The 16,222-nt window shown below is 47.3% G+C and overlaps 1 protein-coding gene across 1 annotated transcript; it reads right to left on the bottom strand.

Annotated features, from left to right (window-relative positions):
- Positions 1-3,545: 3,545 nt before the first annotated feature.
- CUNH16orf78 (chromosome unknown C16orf78 homolog) lies at positions 3,546-13,810 on the bottom strand. The gene is made up of 5 exons (XM_056136106.1): positions 13,542-13,810; positions 12,892-13,084; positions 12,556-12,712; positions 6,057-6,303; positions 3,546-3,693 (listed from the first exon to the last, which is right to left on the bottom strand). The coding sequence occupies exons 1-5, from the start codon at positions 13,808-13,810 to the stop codon at positions 3,546-3,548; spliced, it is 1,014 nt and encodes a 337-aa protein (XP_055992081.1).
- Between the last annotated feature and the right edge of the window lie 2,412 nt (positions 13,811-16,222).

Here is a 16,222-nt window from a genome sequence, read left to right as displayed (position 1 = left end):
ACTCACGGGAAGGTTCCAGAGCTTCAGACCTGAGTGTCAGCGAGCTGCTGACCAGTGGTGTGTGGATAGCAGACACACATTCCTTCCTCAGTTTATCTGAATCTTGAGGCCCACCGGTGATGCCAGGAAGCAGGACGTCTCTGTGTCCAAATACAAAACCCCTTTGGTCCCCCTCAGGGCACCCTGTGGCCTTGGCAGTGGAGGGAGAAACAGACTCCTCCCCAACTGCATCCCCTCCTTTCCCAGTCCCTGTGGACCCCAAAAGCGCATTGCAAGAACCTCTGGGGTTGGAGAGGTGAGGGTCCCCTCAGGGTCCCCCATGACTACACACAACAGTGCTGTGTGGTGAGAATTAGCTAAGGGTCCCAAAGCTGCTGCTCTGAAGAGGGGATCGTGCTAACCAGCAATCTGGGACCCTGTGGGGGGAGCTCCCGGGGGTCCCTGGATCCCCAAGTCCTCACTGAATGGCAGTGTCGTGGGTAGCTCACCCTGCACTGGCCCAGGCACTGGCACTTTACTGGGCAGCCTGGAGAGGGATGGGAGGCCAGGTAGGGAGGGCATGGACATGTGGGTCCCATGGCTGCTGCAAACTTGGGGCATCTCACTCCCTGCCAAACGGGGGCATCTGACCTGGACCCCGTTCCCTTTTATCTGTTTCTCTTCTTCCTCCCCACCACTCTTTCTTTCCTTCTCTGAGGTCAAGGTGGAACTGGGCAATCCCCCCTTTAAACCATTGCGTTTCCTCATCCTGTTATTCTAAATACCACATATAAGTGCTACCATCCTGTGTTTATCCTTCTTCTTCTGGCTTCATTTAACGTGATGTCTTCCAGTTCCATCCATGATGCGACAAATTGAATGACTGCATCATTCCTTACAGCTGTGTAGTAGTTTACTGTGTATATATACCACATTATAATCCACTGATCTGTCGTTGGACATCTAGGTTGATTTCAAATCTTAGCTATTGGACTGAGTGCTGCAATGAATAATGGTGTGCTTATGTTCTTTATCCTCAGGACAGAAAAACTTTTGCTTTAAAATTTTTAAAAATTATTTAAACGTCATAATTTACAAAGTTATTTGTAATACAGTTGTTTTGGTCATTCAATGTTCCAGACACCAGTGTGACCTTCCCTCTCTTAATATTCCCTATTTCCTACTGTCCCTCAAATATTCCCACTTGGCAGGTACAAACAAAATTTATTGCACATTGCTGTTCTAACAAAATGGCAAATAGACTTATCAAAATAGATCAATAAAAGTCAATTTGTGATAATTATTATATCTTATGTTGATGTTACTAACATCACTGTCTGAGGATTTACTGAGCTGGTTGGTGCTATTTTAACCTTATGTGTTTTTGTTTTCACTCATTGGGGTTGGTGATCTTCTATGCGACTTCCATCAAATTTGCTGTGCTTCTTTGTGGGCTGTCAGTACTATGAAATTTGGAGGTGTTGTGCAGCTGCACACTCCAGGAGCTGGAGTGATTTGGTGGTTTGGAGATTTAATAAGACTCAGTTGTGGAGTTGGGCCTTTTTTTGTACAGAAGGATGTCAGGTGTGCGTAGGGGCTTCTGGGTCCCTTGGCAATGAGAGACCCCCATTCTGAGAAGGCCTCAGAGCTCTTAGCCCAGAACTGAGAACATGGTGGGACAATTCAGGGCCTTTGCAGTTCCTTCAAGGTTAGTTTTGAGCTGGGCCCTTTCTATACTGAAGAATATTGGGTGGGGGCTCCTCACTGCATTTTTGAGTCCCCTGCTAAGGCTGAATTGTGTGTGAGAGAAACAATGAAGAAACAAGTGCACGATGAAAAGGCACACGTTTCATCTGCTCCTACCAACACATTGGTGCTCCTCGTCCTCTGCCCAATTTGTGTGTATTTCTCAGAGCAAAGTTTCCCCTCCCACATGGCCTTCAGGAGAGAGCACAGACAATGCCCAGAGTGCTGGCACACAGCCTGGCACTGCAGTAATGGTACTGGGGATGCCTTTGTCAGGGACAGAGCCTGGATGGGAGTAAGCTGCCCTCACCAGGCCCACCCCTTTGGGCTCAGGAAGCACCTTGCCTCCCCATTCCAAAGCTCTAGGCAGTGCAGACCTGCTCTGATCCACTCTCTCCTCTTGGGGCATTGTCTCCCCTCCATGCCGACTCACGGTGGCTTCTGGAAGCCTCTAAAACTTACTCTGAGCCCCAGCATGATGGCTTCAGAGAGAACACCCAGAAATCCTGGGGTGGGTGTGGAGGTGCCTTCTACTGTCAGACCCTCCCCCGAAGCCCTTGCACAGCCTGGTGGATCGATGAAAGAGGCTGGAGGCTGGGGAGGGAGGCATGGCCAGAAGCCTGAGCTCTGGGAGGCTCAGAGACAGCTGAGTTTAGTGTTATGGGTTTCAAATCAACAGCTTTGAAAAGATTGTTTTTTTAACCCCAAATTTTTATTTAATCATTGTGATTTACAGTTATTCATAATTGGGTTTTAGACAAGCTCATGTTCCAGCACCAATTCCATCACCAGCCGTCAACTTCCCCCCACCGGGTTCCCTCTCCTCTTCCCCATACCTCCCCTCTCCTCCCCCTCCCCCCAATACACACACACACACACACACACACACACACACACTCACCACCTGCCAAATCTGCCAACTGGACAAGCACCTTTTTGAGTTAGGCTATTGAAGATTGGGTCTTCAATAGCGTGCGGTTGACTGTGGTTTGGATATTTATCTCTATCATTATTCCATCTCCTGGACCTTGATCCTTACCCGCGGTGCTTCTCGTCTGTCTCTTCTCCTCCCACCTCACTCTGTCTCTCCTTCTCCTCCCTGTGCTTTGGGACCCAAGGGATTTCCTTCATGAAACCACACCCAGCTTTGCCAGCTCCTGAGGAGGTGGGGCAGTGTGGTCCATCCCTCTGCCCCTTGCATGGGTCCAGTCTTGGGTGTGTTCTGTTGGGTGTGCCAGCCCCCTGTGCCTGTTCTTGGTGCTCAGCTCCCGAGTCCCGTGACTCACAGAGGCCAAAAAAAGGAGCCCAGAGAAGGAAAGGCACACGTAGAAAGTGGGAGAAGGGAGTGACACCTCTGGGGTTCAGGCTTATTATCTCAGTGGGGGTTGCTGTTCTAGACTATGCAGTCCCATGGGATTTGTGGGGTCTCTTTCAAACAGAACGTGGAGACACTTGGGGAGGTAGTGCCTTTGACCTCAGCCCTGCTGCTGTCTCTGGACGAGCTTCTCTGTGGTGTCTCTCCAGCACTGCTTCTGCGTGCTGATGTGGTCTGTGAGGGTTGTGGAACGCCACCTTTCTGCTTCTTCTAAGACTTCCTCCCCACTCAGCTTTTCCTAAGACTCATTGTGTGTGTGTGTGTGTGTGTGTGTGTGTGTCCACACCATCTTGTCTCCCCCCCACCACCACCACTCTGACAAGGACAAACATGACATTAGCGCCCGGGTCCATGCTAGTTAGGGTTCTTTTCAGACTGCTACCGTCTGCCAGGGGGCCCGGTGGGTGAGGAAGGCCAGCCCGGAGCCCGTCTGGCAGCAGGGGTCTCAGAGTGTGATGCTTTGGTTGTGGCCGAACACCTTGCGTCCGTCAATCTCCCCCTCCACCATGTGGGGGTGGATGTCCACGTTCATGCCCGCGTCCTTGCAGAGCTTGAGCAGGGTGCGCACGTTGTTCTTGGACAGTCGCAGGTACCTGAGGGCGGGGTGGGGGCAAGGCCCGGGCTCAGCTGGGGTGTTCTTGGAGCTCCCAACTTTCTCTGGAGGAACAGGCCGTGGAGCTGCGGGAGCTGACAGAGCAGCCGTGAGGAGTGGGGATTCTGATGTGTCACCTTCTTTGGACATTAATTTGGCTACAAAGACACCAAAGAAAAACACTCCTTTGGGGGCTGAAATGATAGTACAATGAGTGGGTAGGGCGTGTGCCTTGCAGGCAGCTAATTGGGGTTCGAACCCCGGCATCACATGTGGTATCCTGAGCTTGACCAGGAGTAGGTCCTGGGCATTGTTAGGCATGCCCCCCCAAAACAAATAAACAAACAAACAACACCTCTCCCCCACCAACACACACACTTTCACCTCCCAGCCACCCCTTACCCCTGAATAACAGGATTGTTATCTTTTTCTTTTCTTCTTCTTCTTCTTCTTCTTCTTCTTCTTCTTCTTCTTCTTCTTCTTCTTCTTCTTCTTCTTCTTCTTCTTCTTCTTCTTCTTCTTCTTTTTTCTTTTTACATCACACCCAACCATGCACAGGGGTTACTCCTGGCTCATGCACTCAGGAATTACTCCTGGCAGTGCTCAGGGGACCATATGGGATGATGGGAATTGAACCCGGGTTGGCTGTGTGTAAGGCAAATGCCCTACCGGCTTTGCTATCGCTCCAGGCCCAGGTTTATTATCATTGACTCTAATTTCACTCCCCCTCTCAATGAATCCTGAGAAGTTGATGGAAAGGATGAGTTTTTTGTTGTTGTTGTTGTTTGTTTGTTTGCTTGCCTGTTTTGAAATAAAAGCCTTCGTCTTGGGATCATCCACGGTAGGGGGAGAGACAGTTCCATCCACAGAGGAGGAGGTTAAGCGGATAATGCTTGTCTATTTCAAGGGCAGTTCCCTTAGCACTAAGCTGCCATTGGGCGGAAAGAGTCCCCTGGCTGTGGCCGGGGAGAAAGCCCAGGAAGCAAATAGCTAAGGGCCTGTCGTCTCCCTGCTGTGCCAGGGGCTGGGAGAGACGGGGCAATGGAAATGAGGCTAAGCAGGGGCGTGGGAATAGACATGTTTTTTTTTTCTTTTAATAATATTCAAGCAATAAGAAAAATAGGCCATTGGCATAGAGCATAGCTAAAGCCCCAGTTGTGACTTCGGAAATAGTCAAGTGTCTGCACCTGGACAGTTGATTGTTCCCCAGACCCTACCTGCAAGGCTTTTCCCCCACAGCCCCCTGTCTCTCTGGGGGCACTTACTAAGACCCACAGTCTGGACACTATCATCCTTTCCTTGGATATTTTTCTCATGTTTTCTTAGGGGCCCCCTTCCCTGCTGTCCAAAGCTCTTCTCCCTACCTGGTGCCCAGGTAGGCGACCTGGGGGCCAGAGTCCATTAGAAGCCACCCCTGGGGATCTGAAAACAGAATCATTAAGTCTTGGGAAGGCAGGGAGCTGCTGTCCAGCCAATCAGCTGGGAGGAGAGGACGCCTCTGGTGGTGTGTGTATGTGTGTGTGTGTGGGGGGGGGGGGGTGTGTGTGTGTGTGTGTCACAGGGCAGGCCTCAAAGCCATCTGAAACTTTCTCATGAACACAGGCGAGGAGGGGGGTCCTCGGGGAAGAGCTGTCTGTCTGTCTGTCCTCCCATTGTTCATTGATTTGCTCAAGTGGGCCCAGTAACGTCTCCATTGTGAGACTTCTTGTTACTGTGTTTGGCATATTGAATATTCTCAGTAGCTTGCCAGGCTCTCCGAGAGGGGCGGAGGAATTGAACCCGGCTCAGCCGGGCTGGCCGTGCGCAAGGCAAACGCCCTACCACTGTGCTATGGTCCCGCTCTTCACTCACCCACCTTCTGAGAGCCATCTAAGGTGGCCACCATCCAGCGGTTCCACACCAGAGCGCAGAGGCTCTGGGGGAATTTCAAACAAGGCACAAATGACACTTTTCTTTTTCCAGTTCTCATGGTTTTCCTTTTTTTTTCTCTTTGAATATATTGGGGACAAATTGGGGTCACATCTAGTGGTGCTCAGGGACCACTCCTAGTGGTACTCAGGGAACCAATTGTGGTGCCGGGGATGTCCCAGACAAGTGTGTTACCCCTGTACTCTCTCCAGCCCAATGATTATGGTCTCTTTAGTGAAATAATGGAAATGTTGGCAGGCCTGCTGTGAGTGTTTAAAGGCGTGGTGTCAAAATGGTGGCCCCTATGCGTCCCCCACCACCTGCAGAGGGTCCCGCTTGCAAGGACAATCGCCTCGGCTCCAGAGCTGCTCTCTGGGGTGCCAAGATAGAGCCACCCACCCGGCTCTCCCAGGCCACGGACTTGACCCAAGCAGGTCCCCTGGCCCGGCTGCTCACCGGCAGCTCAGCACCTCCTCCGGCCTCAGCATTTTCGATGCTTCTGCCTTGGGCTCCGGGGTCTTCTCGATGAGGCTCTTCAGTCTGCGTTCGTACAGTGCCTCCGAGGTCTTGCCTGCCCACTCTCTAAAGAGGGTCGATCTCCGCTGGGAAAAGAGAATATCCTGCAGCATGGGCTCCACTATGCTCTGCTGGCGGAAGGGCCGCTGGTTGGTCTCCAGTGCAATCACGTCCTTGATGTCCAGCTCTGAAATGGAGCAGAGGTCCCCAGAGGACTCAGAGGCGGGCAGGTAGGATGAGCTGGAAGGCGGAGCGGCCAACAAAAGCCTGTGTGCCTGCTGGCAGCAATGCATTTCTCGGAGGAGCCGGTTCTACCTGCATTCATCTTCACCTCCCTCCTTTCTCTCTGCCTCTCGAGTCTCTCCCCTGCTCTTTCCCTTATTCCCTCCCTGCTAGTCTTCTCTTAGTTCTTCCTACAGGGAACTTGACCTGGGTGTAGAGGGGCTCAAAGATCAACTTGGAGCAGGATTTTATTTTTATTTATTTTGTTTTTGGGGTCACTCACTCAGCGAGGCGCAGGGCTTACTATTGGCTCTGCACTCAGGAATTAACTCCTAGTGGTGTCGGTGGTTGGGGGAGTGCATTTGCGATGCAGAGGCCTGAACCCAGGTGGGCAGCGTACAAGGCAAGTGCCCTATACATGAGATTACCACTTAGGGTCCCTGAATTGGGTTTTATTTACTTTTTTTGCTTTTTGGGTCATACCCAGTGATGCTCTCAGGGTTAGTCCTGGCTCTGCACTCCGGAATTAGTCCTGGCGGTGCTTGGGGGAATTTTATGGGATGCCAGGGATTGAACCCGGGTCGGCTGTGTGCAAGGCAAATGCCCGACCTGCTGTACTATCGTTTTGGCTCCTGAACTGAGTTTTATAGGACAAATGGTTTATCAGGTGAAGAAGGAAGGAAAATATTGCTGAGGGTGAGCAGGCATAAAGACACACTCTACAAGATGAAACCCAAACATGGGATTTGTACTTAAAAGATGCTTAGGACAGGCATTGGGAACCTTCATTTTTTTTCTTAAGCATTTTAAGGTGTTTATTTATGAGAAACATATATTTCCTTCCTATTTTTGTTTCTAACTGGTATAACAAAAACAAAGGTAAAGGGATTGTTCAAAATATTTTTTTCCTAGCACATGCCAATTTCTATGCATTTCTGAGGGGAATTTCTTTGCAGATAAGAAAATTGTCTTGGGAATATAAAAATAACTCCTTCATAATATTTATAAAAATATGAACTTTTCTTGACATATTGCATTTGATAGACACTTCAAAACAATGTCAATAATGATAATAGTCCTGCCTTATTTGTCCCTGACTTTAATTAAAATGATTGTGATGTTTCATTGTTGGGCATGTTTTTAATATCTCAGCAGTTTTAGTACTGTACAGTTGTATAGTCTTTATTAACAATAGGTGCTTGTTTATCAACTGAAATAGCAATATAGCTTTTCCTTTAATGCAGCAATCTAATTAGGTTGTTCTAGATCTTGGTAAAGATAACCTACTGATTCATAACCTGCTGTAATGAATTTGTAATAAACCCCAGTTTGGTCCTGGCCTATTATTTACCTATGACATTGATGTTTTTGATACACTTTCATATATTGGTCTGCTGAATTTTTTTTGGCTTTTTTGCACTATGTTATTCTAAGAGTGACCTGATTTTTTGCTCAGCCCTGATATTAAGATATGATGGCTTAGAGCTTGTTCCTAATTTGCAGCTCAGGGATTGCTCCTGGTGATGCCTGGGGGACCATGAAGTGCTGGTTATTGGACCTAGTAGCTTCTTTGTAAAAAGTATCAGTGACTTGCTGTTGCATTCGATCAAGTTTACTTAGAAGATCAATATATAAGGCTTCTTTCAGCAAAGATGGGATAATGGGTGCCAGGTGTATCCTCACATAACAAACAAGTAAAAATAAGGGCTTATGGCATAAAATACCAGTTTTTAGATATTGGACAGCAGACCACACTGTGCACTGATCATTTTAGAGGCAAAACAAAGGGCTATGTTATTGATGACGCTAAATACTTGATGTAAGATGCATCTAGTTGAATCTCAGAGGGAAAATTATGCAAAGTGCAGACGTTTCTTTGAGCTGGGACAGAATGTAGACAATCCAAATGGATCAAGGCAGCTAAAACTCATGGGGAAGAGTAGCAGAACAAAACTGCATGAAGTTCTATACAGATTTGCAAAGAATTCTCTCAGCTGAGCACTAAGCAATACAATGTAGGAGAGGAAATAAGCCAATAGAATTGGTTGGTGAGACCATCAAAGCAACTATTGTAAATGTAGCTTGTTCAAGAATCACAAGCATGTTAAGAAAGTACACAGAAGATAAACATGGACCCAAAGTGACTTTTTAGAGACGAAAGCTACAATGTCTGAAGTGAAAAATGTTTGGCATTAATATAAGATTAGGTATTACAGAATAAAAGATCAGTGGACCTGAAGATATAGTGATAGAAAAAGATGAAATGAAAGGGAAAAACAGTGAGCTGTGAGACTTAAAATATATAATCATATGCCTGAAAGAGATGAAGTAGGGCCAAAAATATATTTAAAAATACACTATGCCCCTATTTTATGAAGTGACAGTAAAAACTATAAACAATGATCTCAACAGAATATGAACACAAGAAACATTAAGTAAAAATACAAACATATCCTAATAAAATTGGTTAAAAAGAAAATCGTCGAAGAAGTCAAAGGAGAAAAAAATATAAGACAGAATAACACAAGCAAAGTTGATAGTCAACTTCTCACTAGAAACAAAGAAGGTTAAAAATAGTGGAACATATCAAGTATTTAAAAAAAAACCTGCCAATCTAGAATTTTATACTCATAAAAATTATTTTTTAGAAATAAAGGTAAAGATATTTCAGAACTGGGGCTGGAGCAATAGCACAGAGGATACGGCATTTGCACGTGGCCGACCCGGGTTCAATTCCCAGCATTCCATATGGTCCCTCGAGCACCGCCAGGAGTAATTCCTGAGTGCATGAGCCAGGAGTAACCCCTGGGCATCTCCAGGAGTGACCCTCCCCCAAATATTTCAGAGCTGAAAAAAGCTGAAACAATTAATCACCAGTAACTCCCTCCCCCAACAAATGTTAAATAAAGATCTTCATATAGAAGAAAATGACTCTTGATGTAAACTTGGACATATTTAAATAAATGAAGAGTCTCAAAAATGTTAAATGTGAGAATAAACAAAAATGATCTCTAAAAGAATTTTTCTGACATTCTATAGATCCAAAGCACAGACTCAACAGCACTGAAAACATGGGATCTAAACTAGAACCACAGAACTTCAAAATGTGTTTGTCAAGGTGGCAGGTGTGTGTGTTTCTTTCGGAGGTGCAGGAGGGAGGAGGGAGTGTAGGAACAGTTGTGGAGGTAAGTTGACACTGGTGGTGGAATTGGTGGTGAAATATTGTGTTCCTAAAACCCAACTATCAATAACTTTGTAAATCATAATTTTTAATTAATTTTTTAAAAAAGAAAATTACTGAGAGAAAAACAAGTAACAGTGTGGAGATAGTTCAAAGGATGGAATGCAAGCGGTCATGCAGGACACCTGGATTCCATCCCTGGCATCACCTGGTTCCTTGAGTTACTTGAGTGACCCTTGAGCACAGAGCCAAGAGTAGTTTCTGACCATTTCCATGTGTGGGCTACACCATTCCCCCTCCAAACAGTAGCAATGTATTGTAGTGTATTGTAGGATTTATGACATATGGAGAAATATAATGTGTAGCAATGATACCATGAAGGTTAGGAGAGGAGAAATATGTTTTTGTGAGTTCCATATGTTTGACATAAAGGGATATCAACTATGTGAAGGAGATGCTTGATTATGATAATTCAAAGATGAATAGGGATAGCTAAGCAATCACTAAAACAATACAGAAAATATTTATAGCTCATAAGCCAACAAAAATGAGTAAATGAAATCATAAATACACCCATTCCTAAAGAAGGCAGAAAATAGAAAGATAGAAAGGGGGGAGCAAAGGACAGATGGAATAAATTAGAAACAAATGACAAGACAGTAGATTTAATCCATCCAATAAAATCAATGATCCCATTCAGTGTAAATGGTCTCAACATTAAATTGGGAAGGCTGAAATTTTCAGATTGGTTTTCTAAAAAGTAAGACCCAACCATCTGTTCTCTCCATGAAAGTGGTTAGAGGTTCTAATGGTGAAAGGGGACATAAACGAGGTTGAACCTTTAGCGCACCATGTACCAGGTTCTGAATTTTGATAGGAAGGTGACTTTTAACTTGGACTGCCAAGAGAGGTCAGTGTTTCTTTTTTTCTTTTTTCTTTTTTTTGCTTTTCGGGTCACACCTGGCAATGCTCAGGGTTTACTCCTGGCTTTGCACTCAGGAATTACTCCTGGAGGAGACCATATGGGATGCTGGGAATTGAACCCGGGTTGGCTGCGTGCAAGGCAAACACCCTACCCGCTGTGCTATCACTCCAGCCCCGAGGTCAGTGTTTCTTGAAGCTGGAACATCCAAAGATGGAGTGTGTGGATTTGCAGAGCCCATGGGTTATTTGAGTTAACATTGGCAGTTGGGTAAAGGAGTGGAGCTCAGGACAGAGGGCTCTCTGGAGATTTAAACGGAAAACCAACAGGCAGTGGGTGGCTAAAGCTATGTGTTCAGATAAAGTCATTCAGAAAAAGTTACAAGGAGATGAGAGGGACAGTTCAGTGGGAATTCAGAGGGAGAAATGTAGGTGTGGGAGAAAATAGGAAAGTTAGTGAAGTGAGGCAGAAACATCTGAGGTTAACAACTTTACTGGGAAAAAGTGTGGGCCAGAGAAAAGTTATGGGGAATCAGATCAAGCAGGACAAAGAAAAATACCCACTCCACAGGAATATTTTTGCATCCTTTGTTCACATAAATGAGGTCAACAAGGCCATACCTGTAGCTTAAGGTGGTTTCCCTTGTTGCCTTTGGCCAGCCTTGACCAGCCTAGAGGTTTTTTAAGAGAGGAAGATAAGCATTTGTGTGGTGAGGTCTCAGGGGGACCAGGAAGGGCGGTGAAGAGGAAGGACAAGATTGAGACAGTGTTCTCAGGGAGATGGTGGGAATCTGCTTACCCGGAAGGCATCACAAAAGAGGTGTGAGCAACGCGAAAGGACAAGTCTGTACCTGGACTGGCAGGGAGAAGGGAAGGACCAGTAGAATGAGATTTGAGGATGTTTAGGGTTCAGCAGGAGCAAAACTTTAGAGTCAGTGGGATCACAGGAAAATCTCAGGAGCCTGAGTGCTTCCTGGAGGGCATCAGCCAAGCTAGGTTTTTTTTTTTATAAAACCTTAATTTTGGAGCAGTTTTAGATGCACAAGAGCTGTGAAGAGAGTTCCGAGTTCCTCAGTTCCCTCTAATTTTGACACCTCCCACAAGCAGGGTGCAGTTGCCAAAACTGTGAAATTAACACAGCACCTTGTAGAGCGGTTGTCTTTTCTTACTTCACTCATTCCTCCACCCCACCCCACCCCACCCCCACTCTAATGCTGTTTTAGGATTCAGTCCTGCACTTCATTGAGGAGAAATCACATTTAAGTCTGACGGCCAGTGATGGTATGCTGGCGAGAGTCCTTGGTGTACTAAACAAAAAGGGATAAAAGACCTTTTCTTGGGTTTAGTAGGAGGCGTTTTCCAGTAGAACAGGATGCGCCAGGGGCAGCCCACAAAGCATCAGAGGCTCTTGACCAACCTTGAGCTCACCAGCATCCCTTCCAGATTCCTCTTACTGTACACTTCCATCCCAAGAACCTAGGCATACTGAATGTGTCTGCTCCTGAGAATGCGCTCTACAGCCGAGCCCCAACATCCCAGCCCTTCTCCTGAGAAAACTGGAGCAGTTTCATCCTTAGAGTCATTGGGTTCCTTTAGTGAACACCGACTCTGTAGCAGGCTTAGTGCTTTATGCCTCATCTTGCTAAAGATGATGAACCCGTGCCAGCTCATGCTGCCCCTTTCACAGACATAAAAACAGGACCCAGAGGTGCAGCTCTGAGTTCCCTACAGGGGACAAGGTGGGCCGGGAAGGTGGATGCTCCTGGGAGCTGGGCGTGAGGACTAGCCCCTGTGGACTTTCTTTGAGCATCAGTGGGCCCCTGAACCACAGGAATAGTGCCATGGTCTCTAACAAAGTAGATCATTCGGGTGCCACCAAAATGGTCTTGGGAGCCTAGCACCCAGAGGGCAAAGACTTACCATCATACACTTCCAGTCACTGTCCCCTGCTGGTACAGTCCCCAGAGGGCTGTGTGGGGCTCCGCCTGTGTTCCAGGGCTGGGGGCGGGGCATGCATGGACACTGCTGCTCAGAGACCTGTGGGGGGTTCCTGCTCCCTCTGAGGATCAGCCTCCTGGAAGACAGCCAGGTGTCCCAGAGCCCAGGGCCCCTCACCTGATTTCCGGGGAGGTTCCTTGACATTGATGCCGGAGATGGAGCTCAGGCGTCTCTTCTTCCCTTCCAGCATGTAGGACTTCGGGGGAAGGGCAAGATGCTCCTCTTCCTTCTTTGGGACTTTGGTGGGGGGCTTGCTCCGGGAAAGTAATCCTTGCTGGGGAACAAGATTTGAATCAGCTTCCTGTGCTCCCGAATCGGTGTCTTCAAGAGCCCACTGAAAGGCAGGTGGGCTGGGCAGGTGGCAGGAGGAACCCACTCATAAACTCTGTTTTTGCATCCCGTATCTCCAAGGAGCTTTCCCGGGGTGTGAAAAGCACATTTTGGGGAACTCACCTTTCCATGTGGCACTGAATGGTCTGGCTTGGGGTGGGAGGATGTGGCATCAAGGAAGGTCTTCGCTTTAGAACCAGTCTTCCCAGACCAGTGGGCAGTGCGGATACTGGGTGGAGAGTGGGCAGTGGACTCACCGGGCAGTGGGATGTGCTTCATAGCCTTAACAATGAGCAGGATAATGATTATCATGCTGCTGATGGGCAGAGGCGCAATGTGGGTGCCCAGGGGGTGCCCCCTTTGCAATAAGGGGAGAGGGTAGGGGCATGTTTACCTGCAAGGAGAACATCACCCGGTGGCCTGGTGCCTGCGATTTTGCAGGGAGCTTCAATTTGGGGACAACCTTCTCACTTCTTTTTGTGGATATCTTCCCCTTGCTTTCGATTTTCTGGAAGGACACAGGGTAGCCGGCACAGTGCTCACCCAGGTGGGGTACAGAACAATCTCGTATCCCTTGATGAGTGAGTGTGCAGCCCTCACCCACCCTGCTGGTAGTCCACCCCTCTCTAATGCTCCTGCCCTCCACCCCAACATTATCACTATCCCTCCACTCCAGAACCCACCTGGGGTGCATCACACAGTGCAGATTGGCCTCTCCAGTGACCTCTGACCTGCAGCCATGGGAAGCAGCCCCAGATCCCACCCCGCTGTACCCCTGGGCCCTGGGCACACAGCCCTGGCCCAGCAGGGAGCCGTTCTCTTCCCTATTGCAGCTGATCTGGCTCAGCTCGCCCCAGTCCTCCAGGGAGTGCCCCCACCATTCCCCCGCCGTACCCACCTCCTGCCTCTTCTTCCCCTGCCTCCGCTCCAGCCACTCCAGCACCCGCGTCAGGTCGGACATGCGCCGCTCCTCAGGCGTCCTCCACACAGATTTCCTCTCCGTGGGCATCCTGTTCTTCAGGTCCTCCTGCTCCTCCATCATGCTGGCGTCCGGGTGATGCTTTGGATGGAAACTTGCAGATTCACTGTGGGGAGTCCCTGGTCTTGGTTTCCTGACCTCAGGGTGTGGCCTGGAGATGGGAACAGAATGTGGCTGGGCTGAGAGCCCGTGTTGGAAGGTGATTGTGAGGTCATGGCTAGGAGGGCTTGAGGGTTGCAGTGCTGGGAGGCTTCCGCGGCTTCTCTGTGTGCCATGTCCCAGCCACCCTGGGGTTGTCTCAGGCCGGACTCTGCCACAACTTTTCTTCTGGCTTTGCCCCTGACCACTTCCACAGAGATCTCACCTCAGCAACCATCAGCTCACACATTTCCTCTTTAGAAAACTCCTTAGTGGCTCCTGTAACCTATAAATAAACAAAAACAAAAACTGAATTCCTTACTTGGGTTTCCAGTATTTCCAGAATGCAGTTAGAACAAAGCATTACTGGCTTGGAAAGGAAGTACTGCAGACAGGGTGCAGGTCTTGCAGGGGGGCTGAAGTTTGATTCCCTATACCCTATATGCTCACCTGAGACCCACCAGGAGTGATCCCTGAGCTCAGAGGAAGGAGGAAGCCCTGAGCACTGCCTAAAAGAATAGAATAAAGCTTTCTATAGGCTCTATTACTTTTAGGTAATTGATTGGGTAGTTGCTAGACATCCAAAGCTTGTTGTTTGGAGTCTAATGTAACGTGAATCATAGTCAGGGGTCCTAAAACATAGAGATTAGTAAGAAAGAGAAGACAGTCATAAATAATCACTGTGACTCTGTAATGATACATGAGCAGGAAAATTCTGAAGGGAAGCAATGTAATTCTATGACCTACAACAAACAAAAGGCTTGGCTGGAGCAGTGGGTGGAAGACACTTGAACATGGAGCAAAAGAGGAAGTTGACTTTGACAAACTTCTAGACCTTTCTAGGACAAGCATGTGCAAAGGTCCTGTGGAAGGAAGGCAGAAGGTCTGGATGACTATGGAGCCCCAGAGGTGAGAAGTTTTGCAGGTGATATGGAGAGAGCCAGAACAGAGAGAATCTGGGATACCACAGATGTGCTTATACTGGGAAGGAAAAGGAAAGAAAGCAAAGAAGCAGAATTCCTAGTAAGAATAATAAGAAATAGTAAGACTAGGTTTACTTATTTCTGCAAACTTCATAGAAGGAAATGATGTGGTAGAAACACAAATGACATCATGGGACCCCAGTTTTTTTGCTATCTACTAATACCATATAGGGGTAAACACTATTCTAAATTAATTTTATAGATTTGTTGTATATTGAGCAAGTAGTTGTCAGACATTCAAGGCACGTTGCTTGAGAATTAACATAAATTGTAGAGAATAGACTCATACACATGTAATCCTATAGTTGGCTTCATTAATTTTGCAGTGCATATGTAGGATTTTAGCAATTAATTCTTTTAGGCTTTGTGCATGTGGAGTGTATTTATTTTACCTTCATTTCTGAGGAAAGAATGCTGGATGGCAGAATTCTTGGTTAACAGTTTTCTAGCACATTTGGTGTCATTTCACTGCTGTTGGCATTCATTATTTTTTTAATGGGGAGCAAGCTGTTCCCATAACCCACTGCTGCTCTCTTGCACATGAGTCATTTTTCTCTTGCTGATTTTCCTGGGTTTTGTTTTTCAACAGTTTACCACGATGTGTCTATGTGTGGGTCTCTTTATATTCATTCTTCTTAAGGTTTGTTGAACCTTCTGGATATCTACTTGTTTTTCATCAGATTCTGAAAGATCTTGGCTGTTTTCATTATGCTTTGGACCTCCCAAACAGAACTTTGGGGGTCTGGGAGCTGCTTCTTGTGATCCTCAGTCTGGTGGGTGCCGGTCTAATGGCTCAGTTCTTAGGACCTGGGCTGCGAGGGGGCTGCCAGGGCTACTACGGAGGGACTGGAGGTGAGAAGCACGCAGTGCTGGGGACTGAACTCAGGGCTTCGACCAATGCAAGGTACATGCTCCAGTCCTTCAAGATTTTTCCCTGATAATTTCCCCAAATTTTCTTTCATCGGTATGTTTCTAGTTCTGAGATTCCCATTTGTACACCAGTTGGCATTCTTGATGTTATTCCTCTAGGATCTAAAGTCTCTGCTCTCTGCTGATGACTTCATGGGTAGAGGAAATGGATCAGCTTTTGTTTTCTTTTCACTGCGTCAAAACTCTTTCCAGTGGTCCGTGGTTTGACACAAGTACATTTGCTGTCAGGGTGTTTTTGTGTCTTAACTGTATTCTCAGTCTAGTTGTGGTCAGGGCCTCAGCTGAGTCTAGCCAGCCACAGACTTGACAGGGGAAGGATCTGTTACAAACTCCCACCAGCTGTGATGTGGCTGGTTCTTACTGGCCCTTGAGGGCAGCAGCTCCTTCTTGCTGGCTGCTGGCAGAATGGCCTGCTTGGTTCCGG

Source organism: Sorex fumeus, unplaced genomic scaffold, assembly GCF_029834395.1.
Source record: "Sorex fumeus unplaced genomic scaffold, SorFum_2.1 ptg000122l, whole genome shotgun sequence".
NCBI classification, from domain to species: Eukaryota; Metazoa; Chordata; class Mammalia; order Eulipotyphla; family Soricidae; genus Sorex; species Sorex fumeus.
Note: the sequence above shows the minus strand (reverse complement) of the source record. Positions and strands in the feature narration are given on the sequence as shown.